This window comes from Hyla sarda, chromosome 1 (assembly GCF_029499605.1).
Source record: "Hyla sarda isolate aHylSar1 chromosome 1, aHylSar1.hap1, whole genome shotgun sequence".
Classification (NCBI taxonomy): domain Eukaryota; kingdom Metazoa; phylum Chordata; class Amphibia; order Anura; family Hylidae; genus Hyla; species Hyla sarda.
The window spans coordinates 614,486,424-614,506,291 of NC_079189.1; the positions used below are offsets into that span (position 1 = coordinate 614,486,424).

Genomic DNA, 19,868 nt, shown 5'->3' on the forward strand with positions numbered 1-19,868 from the left:
TGTTGTTGTCTGAAAAAACAGCAGTGGAGTGAATGAAATGCAAGAGCCCTCACAGTACCCACCTCTAAAAAAAAACTCCACATAGGGGAGCAACAGATTTGTGAAGGGATTAAGCATGAAAAAGGCAGGGAGAAGGGCAGGAGAACGTACATCTGTAGCTGGAACCCAGGACCGTTCCTCTGGTCCATAGCCTTTCCAGAGGATTAGATACTGGAGGCCGCCCCTTGACATATGGGAGTGAAGGATACTGCAGACCTCATAATCCCACCCTGTCAAGGAGGTAGTGAGGTGTAGTGATTGCCAACAACAATTTTAAGAATGAAATGTGGACGACCTTGGAAGTCCGCAAGGAGGGTGCGAGGTTAAGTTCACAGGCAACTGGGTTAACTTGTCAAAGTACGTGGCAGATCCAGTAAACCCACAGGAGGCAATGGCTTCTATGGCAGCAGAAACAGTTGCCGGAGCAGGAGGGTAGGTGGCTGCCGGTTGAGGCACAGGAGGCTCTAGGGGAGACGTATGATTCTAAAGCGTCTGCATTACAAGTGCCAATTGCTCAATCCTCTGATCCTGCAGATCCATTATAGTGAAAATGTTTGGTGCTGGTGGATTGTCTGCATCATCCGGATTCATGGCCCTTGTGTAATGTCAGGAACCACAAAACCAGATGGAGATGATCAGAACAAATCACCTTTATTATATTCTCAACCGTCTCACATTCTCATCATTTATAGTTTATATTCTGACTGAATAAAGGAATATACAGAAGAAAAGACTGACAGGACACAGGGCTTAAAGGGGTACTCCGGTGGAACAAAAAAATTTTTTACATCACCTGGTCCCCAAAAGTTCAAAAGGTTTCTAAATTACTTTTATTTTAAAATCTTAATTCTTCCAGAACTTATCAGCTGCTGTATGCTTCACAGGAAGTTGTGTAGTTGTTTTCAGTCTGACCACACTGTTCTCTGCTGACACCTCTGTCCGTGTCAGGAACCGTCCAGAGTAGGAGCAAATCCTCATAGCGATCCTCTCCTGCTCTGGACAGTTCCTGACATGGACAGAGGTGGCAGCAGAGAGCAGTGTGGTGAGGCATAAAAGAACTACATAACATCTCTGCAGCATACAGCAGCTGATAAGTACTGGAAGGCTAAAGATTTTTAAATAAAAGTAAAATACAATTCTGAATAACTTTCTAGCACCGGTTAATTAAAAATAAAATGGTTTTCCATCGGAGTACCCCTGAAAAAAAAGAACACTTTAACCCCTTAAGGATTCAGAGTTTTTCCGTTTTTGCATTTTCATTTTTCCTCATCACCTTCTAAAAATCATAACACTTTCAATTTTGCACATAAAATTCCATATGATGGCTTATTTTTTGTGCCAGCAATTCTACTTTGTAATGACATCAGTCATTTTACCTAAAATCCACGGGGAAACGGAAAAAAAATTCATTGTGTGACAAAATTGAAGAAAAAGTGTCATTTTGTAAATTTTGGGGGCTTCCGTTTCTATGCAGTGCATATTTCGGTAAAAATGACCCATTATCTTTATTCTGTAGGTCCATACGGTTAAAATGATCAGCTACTTATATAGGTTTGATTTTGTCGTACTTCGGAAAAAAATCATAACTACATGCAGGAAAATTTCTATGTTAAAAATTCTCATCTTCTAACCCCTATAACTTTTTTATTTTTCTGCGTATTTTTTCATCATATAAAAAGTGACCAAAAATACGCTATTTTGGACTTTGGAATTTTTTTGCACGTACGCCATTGACCGTGCGATTTAATTAACAATATGTTTTTATAGTTCGGATATTTACACACGGCAATACCATATATGTTTATTTTTAGTTACATAGTTTTTTTTTTATGGGAAAGGGGGGTGATTCAAACTTATATTAGAGAAGGGGTTAAATGACCTTTGTTAACTTTTTTTTTCCACTTTTTTTTGCAGTGTTATAGGTCCCATAGGGACCTATAACACTGCACACACTGATCTCTTATGATGATCCCTGCAAAGCCATAGCTTTGCACGGATCAGTGAGATAGGGGCTCGATTGCTCAAGCCTGTATCTCAGGCTTCGAGCAATCAAACCCAGATCGGACACGACGGAGCAAGGTAAGGGGGTCTCCGCTCGCGTCCTAGCTGATCGGGACATCGCGATTTTATTGCGATATACCGATCAGCCCGACTGAGCTGCCGGGAAGCTTTCACTTTCAGACGCGGCGGTCAACTTTGATCGCCGCGTCTGAAGGGTTAATAGCGCGCGGCACAACGATCGGTGCTGCGCGCTGTTAGCCCAGGGTCCCGGCTATGCATAGCAGCCGGGACCGACCCGGTGTGATGCGGGGTCACGGCGTGACCTTGTTTTAAACACCGGGCTCAGGGCGTACAGGTACGCCCTGAGTCCTTAAGAGGTAAAAAAATTATTACAGTCGGTGACTGAGCAGAATCTGTGACTGTTCTCTGCATTTAGTGGTTACTACTCACCTGGGTGGTTACCTGTAGGAATGTCCTCCTTATACTGCTCATCACCGCTCACATCTGTCTCTTCTTCCTTTATGTCTGTAGCATTACTAAAGATCAGATCTTTCCTGGTTGGAATGTCCTCCTTATACTGCTCATCACCGCTCACATCAGTCTCTTCTTCTTCTTCCTTTACATCTGTTGAATTAATATTGTTCAGATCTTTCTCTGTAGGAATGTCCTCCTTATACTGCTCATCACCGCTCACATCAGTCTCTTCTTCTTCCTTTACGTCTGTAGCATTAATATTGTTCAGATCTTTCCCTGTATGAATGTCCTCCTTATACTGCTCATCACTGCTCACATCTGTCCCTGGAGCACTAATATTGTTCGGATCTTCACCCTAATTCATAAGATGTGAAAGAAATATTGTAAAAGTCATTAGACAGTAGGAGAAGTAACGTGGGATGTTATAGATGAGCAGGAGATGAGGAGTCATGGAGGGTGAGGGGACTGACCACAAGAGCTTCACAGCCCTTCTACAGATCATAGGGAATATCTCCATCTACCTGATCATCCTGTGGAAGAAGAGGACGGGGACACCTCTCTGGTGCTGTTCTCTTACTGGATCTGACTGTAGGGAACACATACAGAGACTGAATTCGTTCTTTACATACAAATAATGAGAGGACGTGTGTATATAGTCATGTCTATTACCTGGTGATGTGAGGGGCTGCTGATCCTCCATCATCACCTGATCCTTGTACTGATCCTTGTGTCCTTCTAAATACTCCCACTCCTCCATGGAGAAATAGACCGCCACGTCCTGACACCTTATAGGAACCTGACACATAATGATACAGTCATCACCCCGACCCCTCCAGTGGTGTTACTGTATAATGTCCCAGCATTCCCAGCAGGGTCACCTCTCCAGTCATCACCAGACCCCTCCATTACTGTATAATGTCCCAGCATTCCCAGCAGTGTCACCTCTCCAGTCATCACCAGACCCCTCCATTACTGTATAATGTCCCAGCATTCCCAGCAGTGTCACCTCTCCAGTCATCACCAGACCCCTCCATTACTGTATAATGTCCCAGCATTCCCAGCAGTGTCACCTCTCCAGTCATCATCAGACCCCTCCATTACTGTATAATGTCCCAGCAGTGTCACCTCTCCAGTCATCACCAGACCCCTCCATTACTGTATAATGTCCCAGCAGTGTCACCTCTCCAGTCATCACCAGACCCTCCATTACTGTATAATGTCCCAGCATTCCCAGCAGTGTCACCTCTCGTCATCACCAGACCCCTCCATTACTGTATAATGTCCCAGCAGTGTCACCTCTCCAGTCATCACCAGACCCCTCCATTACTGTATAATGTCCCAGCAGTGTCACCTCTCCAGTCATCACCAGACCCCTACATTACTGTATAATGTCCCAGCAGTGTCACCTCTCCAGTCATCACCAGACCCCTCCATTACTGTATAATGTCCCAGCAGTGTCACCTCTCCAATCATCACCAGACCCCTCCATTACTGTATAATGTCCCAGCATTCCCAGCAGTGTCACCTCTCCAGTCATCACCAGACCCCTCCATTACTGTATAATGTCCCAGCATTCCCAGCAGTGTCACCTCTCCAGTCATCACCAGACCCCTCCATTACTGTATAATGTCCCAGCAGTGTCACCTCTCCAGTCATCACCAGACCCCTCCATTACTGTATAATGTCCCTGCAGTGTCACCTCTCCAGTCATAACCAGACCCCTCCATTACTGTATAATGTCCCAGCAGTGTCACCTCTCCAGTCATCACCAGACCCCTCCATTACTGTATAATGTCCCAGCAGGGTCACCTATCCAGTCATCACCAGACCCCTCCATTACTGTATAAGGTCCCAGCAGTGTCACCTCTCCAGTCATCACCAGACCCCTCCATTACTGTATAATGTCCCAGCAGTGTCACCTCTCCAGTCATCACCAGACCCCTCCGTTACTGTATAATGTCCCAGCAGTGTCACCTCTCCAGTCATCACCAGACCCCTCCATTACTGTATAATGTCCCAGCAGTGTCACTTCTCCAGTCATCACCAGACCCCTCCGTTACTGTATAATGTCCCAGCAGTGTCACCTCTCCAGTCATCACCAGACCCCTCCATTACTGTATAATGTCCCTGCAGTGTCACCTCTCCAGTCATAACCAGACCCCTCCATTACTGTATAATGTCCCAGCAGTGTCACCTCTCCAGTCATCACCAGACCCCTCCATTACTATATAATGTCCCAGCATTCCCAGCAGTGTCACCTCTCCAGTCATCACCAGATCCTCCATTACTGTATAATGTCCCAGCAGTGTCACCTCTCCAGTCATCACCAGACCCCTCCATTACTGTATAATGTCCCAGCAGGGTCACCTCTCCAGTCATCACCAGACCCCTCCATTACTATATAATGTCCCAGCAGGGTCACCTCTCCAGTCAGCAGCTCCATCATCTTGTTGATGAGTTCTAGGATCTTCTGTTCATCCATTTCCTCATGTATCAGGGAGTGAGGTGGGGGCCCCGGGATTGGGCTCAGGGTTCTTCCCCATCGTTCACACACAGGGGCCCGACAGCGCCCACTAGAGGACTTCTTCACTATTGTGTAATCCTGTGTATGGAGAGACACATTAATATCACTACATACATTCTCAGAATCCCTCACCTCTCCAGTCATATCCATCGGTTATTACATAGATAAGAATGAGGTCATGTGACATCACTCCCAGAATCCCTCACCTCTCCAGTCATATCCATCTGTTATTACATAGATAAGAATGTGGTCATGTGACATCACTCCCGGAATCCCTCACCTCTCCAGTCATATCCATCTGTTATTACATAGATAAGAATGAGGTCATGTGACATCACTGTCAGAATCCCTCACCTCTCCAGTCATATCCATCTGTTATTACATAGATAAGAATGAGGTCATGTGACATCACTCCCAGAATCCCTCACCTCTCCAGTCATATCCATCTGTTATTACATAGATAAGAATGAGGTCATATGACATCACTCCCAGAATCCCTCACCTCTCCAGTCATATCCATCTGTTATTACATAGATGAGAATGAGGTCATGTGACATCACTCCCAGAATCCCTCACCTCTCCAGTCATATCCTTCTGTTATTACATAGATAAGAATGAGGTCATGTGACATCACTCCCAGAATCCCTCACCTCCCCAGTCATATCCATCTGTTATTACACAGATAAGAATGAGGTCATGTGACATCACTCCCAGAATCCCTCACCTCTCCAGTCATATCCATCTGTTATTACATAGATAAGAATGAAGTCATGTGATAGCACTCCCAGAATCCCTCACCTCTCCAGTCATATCCATCTGTTATTACATAGATAAGAATGAGGTCATGTGACATCACTCCCAGAATCCCTCACCTCTCCAGTAAGCCGGAAGAGTATCTGTAGGGTGAGGTTTATGATCCTGTCGGCCATCTTGTTCCTGTCTCTCTCCATGGTTGATGGGTCATCCAGGAGAATTCTCTTATATAGAAGATATCAGCAGAGGATCCTGGATTGGAGAAACCTGAAGGGAAGAAGAGGAGACGATGATAAACCGCACCAGATTCTATGGAGAAATAAAATCCATTTCCTGGAGATAATCTGGGGAAACATCTGAGGAGACATTATAGTCACAATGATTTCGGATGAGTTCTCCTCTATGATGACGTCCTTGGAAATTTACCAGAAAATCTTTCAGAATCTTTGGGGGCAAAGAATCAAATACAGAAGAAAAAATACAGAGAACACGAAAAGAAAGACAAGAAGGTAAACGAAAAGAAAAGAGAAGGAAAAGGGAGGATAGAGGGTGAAGGGAAACAAGGGGGGGAGGAGCATAAGGCGGGAATGGACGACCAATCACATGACCCAGCAATATAGCAGAGAACACGCTGGAGGACACAACAGGACGGCGACTCCACAGGATCCTGGAATCACATCCACGGGGGCCACGTCTGGTAGAATCTATCATGAGACTCATGGATGGCGACTAATCTATCACCCAGGGCCGGCATGAAGCGCTGCAGTCCTCCAAGAGTACAAATCAACATCAAAGGGGCACCATCCGGGCCGCACTGACTCTCTGGGAGGTGAGTGATGCTCCTTCCCTCCCCCCCTCCCCTTCCTACCAGGCTGCAATGCTATTGGAGCAGGAGCACATGCTTTGCTTCCTGCTCCACCGCGGCGCGCACTCCTACACCTGCCCGCACTGAGGCCACCATCTACAAGGTAAATTTCTTGGGAGTAAGAGGGAAGGGGACAAAGTGCTGTTTAGGAGTCAGGGGGCAGTAAATGGGCAATTTCTCAATGTTTCCTCAGCAGGGTTCCTCCAGCTGTGCCAACACTACAACTACCAGCATGCCTCTGCCTGTCCAGGCAAGCTTGGAGTTGTAGTTTTGCAACAGCTGGAGGCACCCTGCTGAGGAAACATTGAGAAATTGCCCATTTACTGCCCCCTGACTCCTAAACAGCACTTTGTCCCCTTCCCTCTACCTATCTATATCTATCTTTCTCCTATATTTTTCCTATCCATCTTAAATTTCAGCGTTTCCCAACCAGGATGCCTCCAGCTGTTGCAAAACTTTAAGGCTAGGTTCAGACTACGGAATTTCCGCCTTGAAATTTCTGTCACTTCGGAATTTGTGAAGTGGAAAATCCGGATGAAAAATCCGCTAGAAAATTTCCGCCTGAAGAAAGGGGGTTGCTCTTTCTTCAGGCGGAAATCCGAGCAGAACACATAGCAGTCTATAGGAGACTGCAGTGTCCGCGCGGTCCTAGGGCCGACTAATTCAGTTGGCGCAGACGGAACTCGGAAATTTTCTGCCCGGAGATTCCGTAGTCTGAACCTAGCCTAACTCCTAATATGCCTTTGGCTGTCCAGGCATGCTGAAAGTTATAGTTTTGCAACAGCTGGAGGCACCCTATTTGGGAAATACTGATCTATACATCTGTATATTATCTATCTATCATCAATCTATCTATCTCATATCTATCTATCTATCTCATATCTATGTATCTGTCTCATATCTATGTATCTGTCTCATATCTATGTATCTGTCTCATATCTATGTATCTGTCTCATTTCTATCTATCAATATCATATCCATCTATCTATCTATCTATCTCATATCTATCTCATATCTATCTATCTCATATCTATCTATCTCATATCTATCTCTCTCATATCTATGTATCTATCTCATATCTATCTATCTCATATCTATCTATCCCATATCTATCTGTCTCATATCTATCTGTCTCATATCTATCTGTCTCATATCTATCTATCTCATATCTATCTATCTATCTGTCTCATTTCTATGTATCTATATCATATCTATCTATCTATCTCATATCTATCTATCTATCTATCTCATATCTATCTATCTATCTCATATCTATGAATGTATCTATCTATCTATCTATCTATCTATCTATCCCATATCTATCTATCTATCTCTCCTATCTCTCTCTCATATCAATTTCTCTCATATCTATCTGTCTGTCTATCAATCTCATATCTATCTATCTCATATCTATCTATCTCATATCTATCTATCTATCTATCTCATATCTATCTGTCTCATATCTATCTATCTCATATCTATCTGTCTCATATCTATCTATCTCATATCTATCTATCTATCTGTCTCATTTCTATGTATCTATATCATATCTATCTATCTATCTCATATCTATCTATCTATCTATCTATCTCATATCTATCTATCTATCTCATATCTATGAATGTATCTATCTATCTATCTATCTATCCCATATCTATCTATCTATCTCTCCTATCTCTCTCTCATATCAATTTCTCTCATATCTATCTGTCTGTCTATCAATCTCATATCTATCTATCTCATATCTATCTATCTATCTATCTATCTCATATCTATCTATCTATCTATCATCTATGTCATATCTATCTATCTCTCTCATATCTATCTATCTATCTCATATCTATCTATCAATCTCTCATATCTATCTATCTATATCTCTCTCTCATATCTATCTATCAATCTCTCATATCTATCTATCTATCTCTCATATCTATCTCTCTCTCTCATATCTATCCCATCTCTCTCTCTCTCTCTCTCTCTATCTATCTATCTCATATCTATCTATCTCATATCTATCTCTCTCATATCTATATATCTCATATCTATCTCATCTATCTATCTCATATCTCTCTCATATCTATCTATCTCATATCTATCTCATATCTATCTCATATCTATCTATCTCATATCTATCTATCTCATATCTATCTATCTCATATCTATCTATCTCATATCTATCTATATCTATCTCATATCTATCTATCTCATATCTATCTATCTCATATCTATCTATCTCATATCTATCTATCTCATATCTATCTATCTCATATCTATCTATCTCATATCTATCTATATCTATCTCATATCTATCTCTCTCATATCTATATATCTCATATCTATCTCATCTATCTATCTCATATCTATCTATCTCATATCTATCTATCCCCTATCTATCTATCTATCTATCTATCTATCTATCTATCTCATATCTATCTATCTCATATCTATCTATCTCATATCTATCTATCTCATATCTATCTATCTATCTATCTATCTATCTATCTCATATCTATCTATATCTATCTATCTATCTATCTATCTCATATCTATCTCATATCTATCTATCTATCTCATATCTATCTATCTATCTCATATCTGTCTATCTATCTCATATCTGTCTATCTTAAATCTATTGATATATCTTCTATCTATCTTTTATCTCAGTGATAGATAAATATTTCCTGTGTTTTAAAATATTTTTTTTTAATAGACAAACGCCCGCCTGCAATGACAGCTCTGAAGAGCAGGAAGAAAGGCGGGACTGCGTTTTGAAACGTGCCGAGGAAGAGCGGAGCGCCGCGCCACTTACCCTACCCATGGGCCCATCAGCGGTTACACCACCTCACCCGTGTCATGCAGGACACCAGGCATGACACCAGGCATGACGCCATCAGGACACCATGAGGACACCAGGCATGACACCAGGCATGACGCCATCAGGACACCATGAGGACACCAGGCATGACACCAGGCATGACGCCATCAGGACACCATGAGGACACCAGGCATGACACCAGGCATGACGCCATCAGGACACCATGAGGACACCAGGCATGACACCAGGCATGACGCCATCAGGACACCATGAGGACACCAGGCATGACACCAGGCATGACGCCATCAGGACACCATGAGGACACCAGGCATGACACCAGGCATGACGCCATCAGGACACCATGAGGACACCAGGCATGACACCAGGCATGACGCCATCAGGACACCATGAGGACACCAGGCATGACACCAGGCATGACACCAGGCATGACACCAGGCATGACACCAGGCATGACACCAGGCATGACACCATCAGGACACCAGGCATGACACCATCAGGACACCATCAGGACACCAGGCATGACACCATCAGGACACCAGGCATGACACCATCAGGACACCAGGCATGACACCAGGCATGACACCAGGCATGACACCATCAGGACACCAGGCATGACACCATCAGGACACCATCAGGACACCAGGCATGACACCATCAGGACACCAGGCATGACACCATCAGGACACCAGGCATGACACCAGGCATGACACCAGGCATGACACCAGGCATGACACCATCAGGACACCAGGCCTGACACCATGAGGACACCAGGCATGACACCAGGCATGACACCAGGCATGACACCATCAGGACACCAGGCATGACACCAGGCATGACAACATGAGGACACCAGGCCTGACACCATCAGGACACCAGGCATGACACCATCAGGACACCAGGCATGACACCAGGCATGACACCATCAGGACACCAGGCATGACACCAGGCATGACACCATCAGGACACCAGGCATGACACCATCAGGACACCAGGCATGACACCAGGCATGACACCAGGCATGACACCAGGCATGACACCAGGCATGACACCAGGCATGACACCAGGCATGACGCCATCAGGACACCATGAGGACACCAGGCATGACACCATCAGGACACCAGGCATGACACCATCAGGACACCATCAGGACACCAGGCATGACACCATCAGGACACCAGGCATGACACCATCAGGACACCAGGCATGACACCAGGCATGACACCATCAGGACACCATGAGGACACCAGGCATGACACCATGAGGACACCATCAGGACACCAGGCATGACACCATCAGGACACCAGGCATGACACCATCAGGACACCAGGCATGACACCAGGCATGACACCATCAGGACACCAGGCATGACACCATCAGGACACCATCAGGACACCAGGCATGACACCATCAGGACACCAGGCATGACACCATCAGGACACCAGGCATGACACCAGGCATGACACCAGGCATGACACCAGGCATGACACCATCAGGACACCAGGCCTGACACCATGAGGACACCAGGCATGACACCAGGCATGACACCATCAGGACACCAGGCATGACAACATGAGGACACCAGGCATGACACCAGGCATGACGCCATCAGGACACCATGAGGACACCAGGCATGACACCAGGCATGACGCCATCAGGACACCATGAGGACACCAGGCATGACACCAGGCATGACACCAGGCATGACACCAGGCATGACACCAGGCATGACACCAGGCATGACACCATCAGGACACCAGGCATGACACCATCAGGACACCAGGCATGACACCATCAGGACCCCAGGCATGACACCAGGCATGACACCAGGCATGACACCATCAGGACACCAGGCATGACACCATCAGGACACCATCAGGACACCAGGCATGACACCATCAGGACATCAGGCATGACACCATCAGGACACCAGGCATGACGCCAGGCATGACACCAGGCATGACACCATCAGGACACCAGGCCTGACACCATGAGGACACCAGGCATGACACCAGGCATGACACCATCAGGACACCAGGCATGACACCATCAGGACACCAGGCATGACACCAGGCATGACACCAGGCATGACACCAGGCATGACACCATCAGGACACCAGGCATGACACCATCAGGACACCAGGCATGACACCATCAGGACACCAGGCATGACACCATCAGGACACCAGGCATGACACCATCAGGACACCAGGCATGACACCAGGCATGACACCAGGCATGACACCATCAGGACACCAGGCATGACACCATCAGGACACCATCAGGACACCAGGCATGACACCATCAGGACACCAGGCATGACACCATCAGGACACCAGGCATGACACCAGGCATGACACCATCAGGACACCAGGCCTGACACCATGAGGACACCAGGCATGACACCAGGCATGACACCAGGCATGACACCAGGCATGACACCAGGCATGACACCATCAGGACACCAGGCATGACACCATGAGGACACCAGGCATGACACCAGGCATGACACCAGGCATGACACCAGGCATGACACCATCAGGACACCAGGCATGACACCATCAGGACACCAGGCATGACACCATCAGGACACCAGGCATGACACCAGGCATGACACCAGGCATGACACCATCAGGACACCAGGCATGACACCAGGCATGACACCATCAGGACACCAGGCATGAAACCATCAGGACACCAGGCATGACACCATCAGGACACCAGGCATGACACCATCAGGACACCATCAGGACACCAGGCCTGACACAATCAGGACACCAGGCATGACACCATCAGGACACCAGGCATGACACCATCAGGACACCACCAGGCATGACACCATCAGGACACCACCAGGCATGACACCATCAGGACACCACCAGGCATGACACCATCAGGACACCACCAGGCATGACACCATCAGGACACCAGGCATGACACCATCAGGACACCAGGCATGACACCATCAGGACATCAGGCATGACACCATCAGGACACCAGGCATGACACCATCAGGACACCAGGCATGACACCATCAGGACATCAGGCATGACACCATCAGGACACCAGGCATGACGCCATCAGGACACCAGGCATGACACCATCAGGACACCAGGAATGACACCATCAGGACACCAGGCATGACACCATCAGGACACCAGGCATGACACCATCAGGACACCAGGCATGACACCAGGCATGACACCATCAGGACACCAGGCATGACACCATCAGGACACCAGGCATGACACCATCAGGACACCAGGCATGACACCATCAGGACACCAGGCATGACACCATCAGGACACCAGGTATCTCAATGAAACTGCACTGAACCTGGTGTCACCACCTCCTCACTATATATGGCAAAACTACAACTCCAAGCATGTCCAGACAGCCAAAGGCTTTCTGGGCATGCTGGGAGTTGTAGTTTTTTTCTAAATGGGAAGGCACCCTGGTTGAGGAACACTGCCTCAGAAGTAACAGAAGGAGTAAAGATGGAGGTGAGGAGGTATAAAGTATCATGTACCTAGAACTCCTTATCGCCAGCTTTACTCCTTGTCCTGTAACTTCTGAGGCTATTTTTCCCAACCTGGGTGCCAGATGTAGCAAAACTACTACTCCCAGCATGCCCAGAGGCCCAATAGATGTCTAGGTATGCTGAGAGTTGTAGTTTTACACATACTACCTCCCAGTAGTAATGAGATTACATTAGGAGGTTTGTTACAGTGTGTCACCCCAGAAGTAAGGAGATTACATGAGGAGGAGGTTTGTTACAGTGTGTCACCCCAGAAGTAAGGAGATTACATGAGGAGGAGGTTTGTTACAGTGTGTCACCCCAGTAGTAAGATTACATGAGGAGGAGGTTTGTTACAGTGTGTCACCCCAGAAGTAAGGAGATTACATGAGGAGGAGGTTTGTTACAGTGTGTCACCCCAGAAGTAAGGAGATTACATGAGGAGGAGGTTTGTTACAGTGTGTCACCCCAGTAGTAAGGAGATTACATGAGGAGGAGGTTTGTTACAGTGTGTCACCCCAGTAGTAAGATTACATGAGGAGGAGGTTTGTTACAGTGTGTCACCCCAGTAGTAAGGAGATTACATGAGGTTTGTTGCAGTGTGTCATCCCCAGTAGTAAGGAGATTACATGAGGAGGAGGTTTGTTACAGTGTGTCACCCCAGTAGTAAGGAGATTACATGAGGAGGGGGTTTGTTACAGTGTGTCACCCCAGTAGTAAGGAGATTACATGAGGAGAAGGTTTGTTACAGTGTGTCACCCCAGTAGTAAGGAGATTACATGAGGTTTGTTGCAGTGTGTCATCCCCAGTAGTAAGGAGATTACATGAGGAGGAGGTTTGTTACAGTGTGTCACCCCAGTAGTAAGGAGATTACATGAGGAGGAGGTTTGTTACAGTGTTTTTACCCCAGTAGTAAGGAGATTACACGAGGAGGAGGTTTGTTACAGTGTGTCACCCCAGTAGTAAGGAGATTACATGAGGAGGGGGTTTGTTACAGTGTGTCACCCCAGTAGTAAGGAGATTACATGAGGAGGGGGTTTGTTACAGTGTGTCACCCCAGTAGTAAGGAGATTACATGAGGTTTATTGCAGTGTTTTCACCCCAGTAGTAAGGAGATTACATGAGGAGGAGGTTTGTTACAGTGTGTCACCCCAGTAGTAAGGAGATTACATGAGGAGGAGGTTTGTTACAGTGTGTCACCCCAGTAGTAAGGAGATTACATGAGGAGGGGGTTTGTTACAGTGTGTCACCCCAGTAGTAAGGAGATTACATGAGGAGGGGGTTTGTTACAGTGTGTCACCCCAGTAGTAAGGAGATTACATGAGGAGGAGGTTTGTTACAGTGTTTTTACCCCAGTAGTAAGGAAATTATATGAGGAGGAGGTTTGTTACAGTATGTCACCCCAGTAGTAAGGAGATTACACGAGGAGGAGGTTTGTTGCAGTGTTTTTACCCCAGTAGTAAGGAGATTACATGAGGAGGAGGTTTGTTACAGTGTGTCACCCCAGTAGTAAGGAGATTACATGAGGAGGAGGTTTGTTACAGTGTGTCACCCCAGTAGTAAGGAGATTACATGAGGAGGAGGTTTGTTGCAGTGTTTTTACCCCAGTAGTAAGGAGATTACACGAGGAGGAGGTTTGTTACAGTGTGTCACCCCAGTAGTAAGGAGATTACATGAGGAGGGGGTTTGTTACAGTGTGTCACCCCAGTAGTAAGGAGATTACAGGAGGAGGAGGTTTGTTACAATGTGTCACCCCAGTAGTAAGGAGATTACATGAGGAGGGGGTTTGTTACAGTGTGTCACCCCAGTAGTAAGGGTATTACATGAGGAGGAGGTTTGTTACAGTGTGTCACCCCAGTAGTAAGGAGATTACATGAGGAGGAGGTTTATTACAATGTGTCACCCCAGTAGTAAGGAGATTACATGAGGAGGAGGTTTGTTACAGTGTGTCACCCCAGTAGTAAGGAGATTACATGAGGAGGAGGTTTGTTACAATGTGTCACCCCAGTAGTAAGGAGATTACATGAGGAGGAGGTTTGTTACAGTGTGTCACCCCAGTAGTAAGGAGATTACATGAGGAGGAGGTTTGTTACAATGTGTCACCCCAGTAGTAAGGAGATTACATGAGGAGGAGGTTTGTTACAGTGTGTCACCCCAGTAGTAAGGAGATTACATGAGGAGGAGGTTTGTTACAATGTGTCACCCCAGTAGTAAGGAGATTACATGAGGAGGAGGTTTGTTACAGTGTGTCAACCCAGTAGTAAGGATATTACATGAGGAGGTTTGTTACAGTGTGTCAACCCAGTAGTAAGGATATTATATGAGGAGGTTTGTTACAGTGTGTCCCCGCAGTTGTAAAATGGGGCGTGTCAAAGGGCGGAGCCAGTGGGCAGGGTCAAGGGAGCGGCAAAATTAACTTTCACCTAGGGCGGCAAAAACCCTTGCACCAGCCCTGCTATCACCTTGGACACCAGAGCCGGAGGATATGGGAATATTTATAGGATGTGGGAGATGAAGGGTTAATGTATCATTTTACTATATATCAATGTCTGTCCCCTCCCTCAGAGAGAGGAGAAGATGTCTGGGGGCGGAGTCGCCTTTAAAAGGGGTTCATTGAGTCACCTCACAGCCACACCCCCTGGTGATGTCACAGCCACACCCCCTCGTGATGTCACAGCCACACCCCCTCCTGATGTCACAGCCACACCCCCTCCTGATGTCACAGCCACACCCCCTCCTGATGTCACAGCCACACCCCCTCCTGATGTCACAGCCACACCCCCTCCTGATGTCACAGCCACACCCCCTCGTGATGTCACAGCCACACCCCCTCCTGATGTCACAGCCACACCCCCTCCTGATGTCACAGCCACACCCCCTCGTGATGTCACAGCCACACCCCCTCGTGATGTCACAGCCACACCCCCTCGTGATGTCACAGCCACACCCCCTCCTGATGTCACAGCCACACCCCCTCCTGATGTCACAGCCACACCCCCTCCTGATGTCACAGCCACACCCCCTCGTGATGTCACAGCCACACCCCCTCCTGATGTCACACCCACACCCCCTCCTGATGTCACACCCACACCCCCTCGTGATGTCACAGCCACACCCCCTCCTGATGTCACAGCCACACCCCCTCCTGATGTCACAGCCACACCCCCTCCTGATGTCACAGCCACACCCCCTCCTGATGTCACAGCCACACCCCCTCCTGATGTCACAGCCACACCCCCTCCTGATGTCACAGCCACACCCCCTCCTGATGTCACAGCCACACACCCCTCGTGATGTCACAGCCACACACCCCTCGTGATGTCACAGCCACACACCCCTCGTGATGTCACAGCCACACACCCCTCGTGATGTCACAGCCACACACCCCTCGTGATGTCACAGCCACACCCCCTCGTGATGTCACAGCCACACCCCCCTTGTGATGTCACAGCCACACCCCCTCCTTTCATGTCTATGGGAGGGGCATGTAGGCAGACACACACCCCTCACATAGACATAAATGGAGAGGCGGGACATCACGATCTGACATCCCCTAAGATGTCTACAAGCAGATAAAGGGGTCCTCCCCTGGAAAACATTTCTTTTTAAATCAACTGGTGCCAGAAAGTTATACAGATATGTAAATGACTTCTATTAAAAATCTTAATCCTTCCAGTACTTATCAGCTGCTGTATGCTCCACAGGAAGTTCTTTTTCTTTTTGAATTTCCTTTCTGCCTGACCACAGTGCTCTCTGCTGACACTTCTGTCCATGTCAGGAACTGTCCAGAGTAGGAGCAAATCACTAGGGATCGACCGATATCGTTTTTTTAGGGCCGATAATCGGTGGAGGTTAGGGCCGATAGCCGATAACTTATACCGATATTCCGGTATAAGTTATCGGCTATTTAACCCCCCGCGACACTGCTGCAGATCATTGATTTAAAGCGGGCGCTTTAAATCAATGATCTGCAGTGGCTTTTGCGGGGCCATAGGCCGCAGCCGCCACCCGCTTCTCTCCCTCTGCCTGTCAGGGTGGTCCGGGCCATCCATCCATCGTTCCTGTAGTGTCCGGGGGCATGTTCCGGGTGGAGGGTGAACCGGTCCGGGTTGTCCTTCTTCTCCGGGGGTCCTCTTCTCCACTCCGGGCAGGCTCCGGCCTAGTACGCTGCATAGACGCCGCTGCGCAGTGATGCCCATGCGCAGCGACGCACCTGACGTCACGGCGTAGCGGCGTCTATGCAGCGTACTAGGCCGGAGCCTGCCCGGAGTGGAGAAGAGGACCCCCGGAGAAGGACAGCCCGGACTGGTTCACCCTCCACCCGGAATGGCGCTGGACACTACAGGAAGGATGGATGGCCCGGACCACCCCCATTACGGGTAAGTTAAATTTTTTTATTGACTCGGAGGGTGGGGGAGGGGCCCGACCGGTATAGCGGTATGGGCAAAAATCCATACTGGTATACCGCCCAGCATCACGGTGGGAGGTGCAACGCGGTGCGGTGGGTCGGGGGTGCGGTGCGGCCGGTCGAGGGGGTGGCGGTCACGGTGCGGTGGGGGCGGTGCGGGGGGCGGGGCATTATCGGCAAGATAATTGCCGATACCGATAATGCCCAAAATCGTGATTATCGGCCGATAATCGGTCGATCCCTACAAATCACCATAGAAAACCTCTCCTGCTCCGGACAGTTCCTGACATGGACAGAGGTGTCAGCAGAGAGCACTGTGGTCAGACAGAAAGGAAATTCAAAAAGAAAAGAACTTCCTGTGTAGTATACAGCAGTTCTCTATCTACACTATCCCCCCCTCCCCCCTCACTATCTCCTCCCCGAGCACAGCGCCCCCTACCTATTGAGGTGCAGCCCGTCCCCACCATAGAGCCTGGATCCACAGAGGAGTCGGCCCAGTTCTCCATAAACCTCCTTCTACAAGATGGCGGCGGCCGGGGAGACATGTGGACACCGCGGGGAGAGAACCAGAAGGAGAAGAAGAACCTGACATATTAGAGGTAAAGACATAACAGGAATAGGGCCACAAGGACAGGAGGGCGGGGCTTCTAGCTGGGGGCCAACTGGGCGGAGATATAGGAAATGAGTAAAGATGGCGGAATAACACAAACAGCAGCAGAAACAAGACAATATATTAACCCTTCTCTCACCAGGAGCAAAGATAAAATAATATTAAAGTAAAAAACACAAAAATACATAAAAATAATCCCCAAAGGAGAAATCACAGGATGAGGGGATCGGCCTCTATATAGGGGAGGGGGTGCGATTAACCCTTGTAAGGTTTTATTGTCAGTACAATGCATGGGTCATACCAGTGTGCGGGGGGAGGAATATACCATCTGTGCTGCTGGAGGGAGATAAGAGAATCCTGACAGGGAGAGAACACACATACCTGTATCTGTAGAGGAGCCGCGTACTTACAGGACCTGCGATGATGTCACCGTCATGTGATCAGTCACATGGAGGAGGAGGAGTCACATGATCAGGGGCTGCTGCTCTAGGCTCATCTGCTCAGTGTATGCAGGACTCTGCTGTGCTGGTTGTGATCGCTGCTGGATGAGCTGAAGTTATGTGTATGCAGCAGAGCTGTGTATGTGTGTGTTATATATGTCTGCAGCAGAGCTGTGTGTGTGTGTGTGCATGTAGCTGAGCTGTATGTGTACACAGAAGAGCTGTATATGTGTAATGTGCATGTAGCTGAGCTGTATGTGTACACAGTAGAGCTGTATATGTGTAATGTACATGTAGCTGAGCTGTATGTGTACACAGTAGAGCTGTATATGTGTAATGTACATGTAGCTGAGCTGTATGTGTACACAGTAGAGCTGTATATGTGTAATGTACATGTAGCTGAGCTGTATGTGTACACAGTAGAGCTGTATATGTGTAATGTACATGTAGCTGAGCTGTATGTGTACACAGTAGAGCTGTATATGTGTAATGTACATGTAGCTGAGCTGTATGTGTACACAGTAGAGCTGTATATGTGTAATGTGCATGTAGCTGAGCTGTATGTGTACACAGTAGAGCTGTATACGTGTAATGTACATGTAGCTGAGCTGTATGTGTACACAGTAGAGCTGTATACGTGTAATGTACATGTAGCTGAGCTGTATGTGTACACAGTAGAGCTGTATACGTGTAATGTACATGTAGCTGAGCTGTATGTGTACACAGTAGAGCTGTATATGTGTAATGTGCATGTAGCTGAGCTGTATGTGTACACAGTAGAGCTGTATATGTGTAATGTACATGTAGCTGAGCTGTATGTGTACACAGTAGAGCTGTATATGTGTAATGTACATGTAGCTGAGCTGTATGTGTACACAGTAGAGCTGTATATGTGTAATGTACATGTAGCTGAGCTGTATGTGTACACAGTAGAGCTGTATATGTGTAATGTACATGTAGCTGAGCTGTATGTGTACACAGTAGAGCTGTATATGTGTAATGTGCATGTAGCTGAGCTGTATGTGTACACAGTAGAGCTGTATATGTGTAATGTACATGTAGCTGAGCTGTATGTGTACACAGTAGAGCTGTATACGTGTAATGTACATGTAGCTGAGCTGTATGTGTACACAGTAGAGCTGTATACGTGTAATGTACATGTAGCTGAGCTGTATGTGTACACAGTAGAGCTGTATATGTGTAATGTGCATGTAGCTGAGCTGTATGTGTACACAGTAGAGCTGTATATGTGTAATGTACATGTAGCTGAGCTGTATGTGTACACAGTAGAGCTGTATATGTGTAATGTACATGTAGCTGAGCTGTATGTGTACACAGTAGAGCTGTATATGTGTAATGTACATGTAGCTGAGCTGTATGTGTACACAGTAGAGCTGTATATGT

The 19,868-nt window shown here is 47.2% G+C and overlaps 2 protein-coding genes across 4 annotated transcripts in view; one reads left to right on the top strand and one right to left on the bottom strand.

The window, feature by feature from the left end:
• The window catches only part of LOC130297612 (oocyte zinc finger protein XlCOF22-like), a 36,081-nt gene extending 17,614 nt beyond the window's left edge, over positions 1–18,467 (bottom strand). Inside the window, exons 1-6 of one of the 3 annotated variants that reach the window (XM_056550299.1) lie at positions 18,406–18,467; positions 5,911–6,058; positions 4,937–5,116; positions 3,184–3,310; positions 3,036–3,100; positions 2,503–2,869 (exon numbers count right to left, since the gene is read on the bottom strand). In XM_056550299.1, coding sequence (XP_056406274.1) covers positions 2,503–2,869; positions 3,036–3,100; positions 3,184–3,310; positions 4,937–5,116; positions 5,911–5,988 — 817 coding nt within the window. In that variant the 5' untranslated portion in view covers positions 5,989–6,058; positions 18,406–18,467. Of the gene's footprint in view, positions 1–2,490; positions 2,870–3,035; positions 3,101–3,183; positions 3,311–4,936; positions 5,117–5,910; positions 6,059–17,853; positions 18,323–18,405 lie in introns of those variants that run through there. The other 2 variants (XM_056550283.1, XM_056550290.1) reach the window with 2 other exon arrangements.
• The window catches only part of LOC130298204 (oocyte zinc finger protein XlCOF7.1-like), a 177,118-nt gene that overhangs the window by 98,314 nt on the left and 58,936 nt on the right, over positions 1–19,868 (top strand). The window lies entirely within an intron of this gene.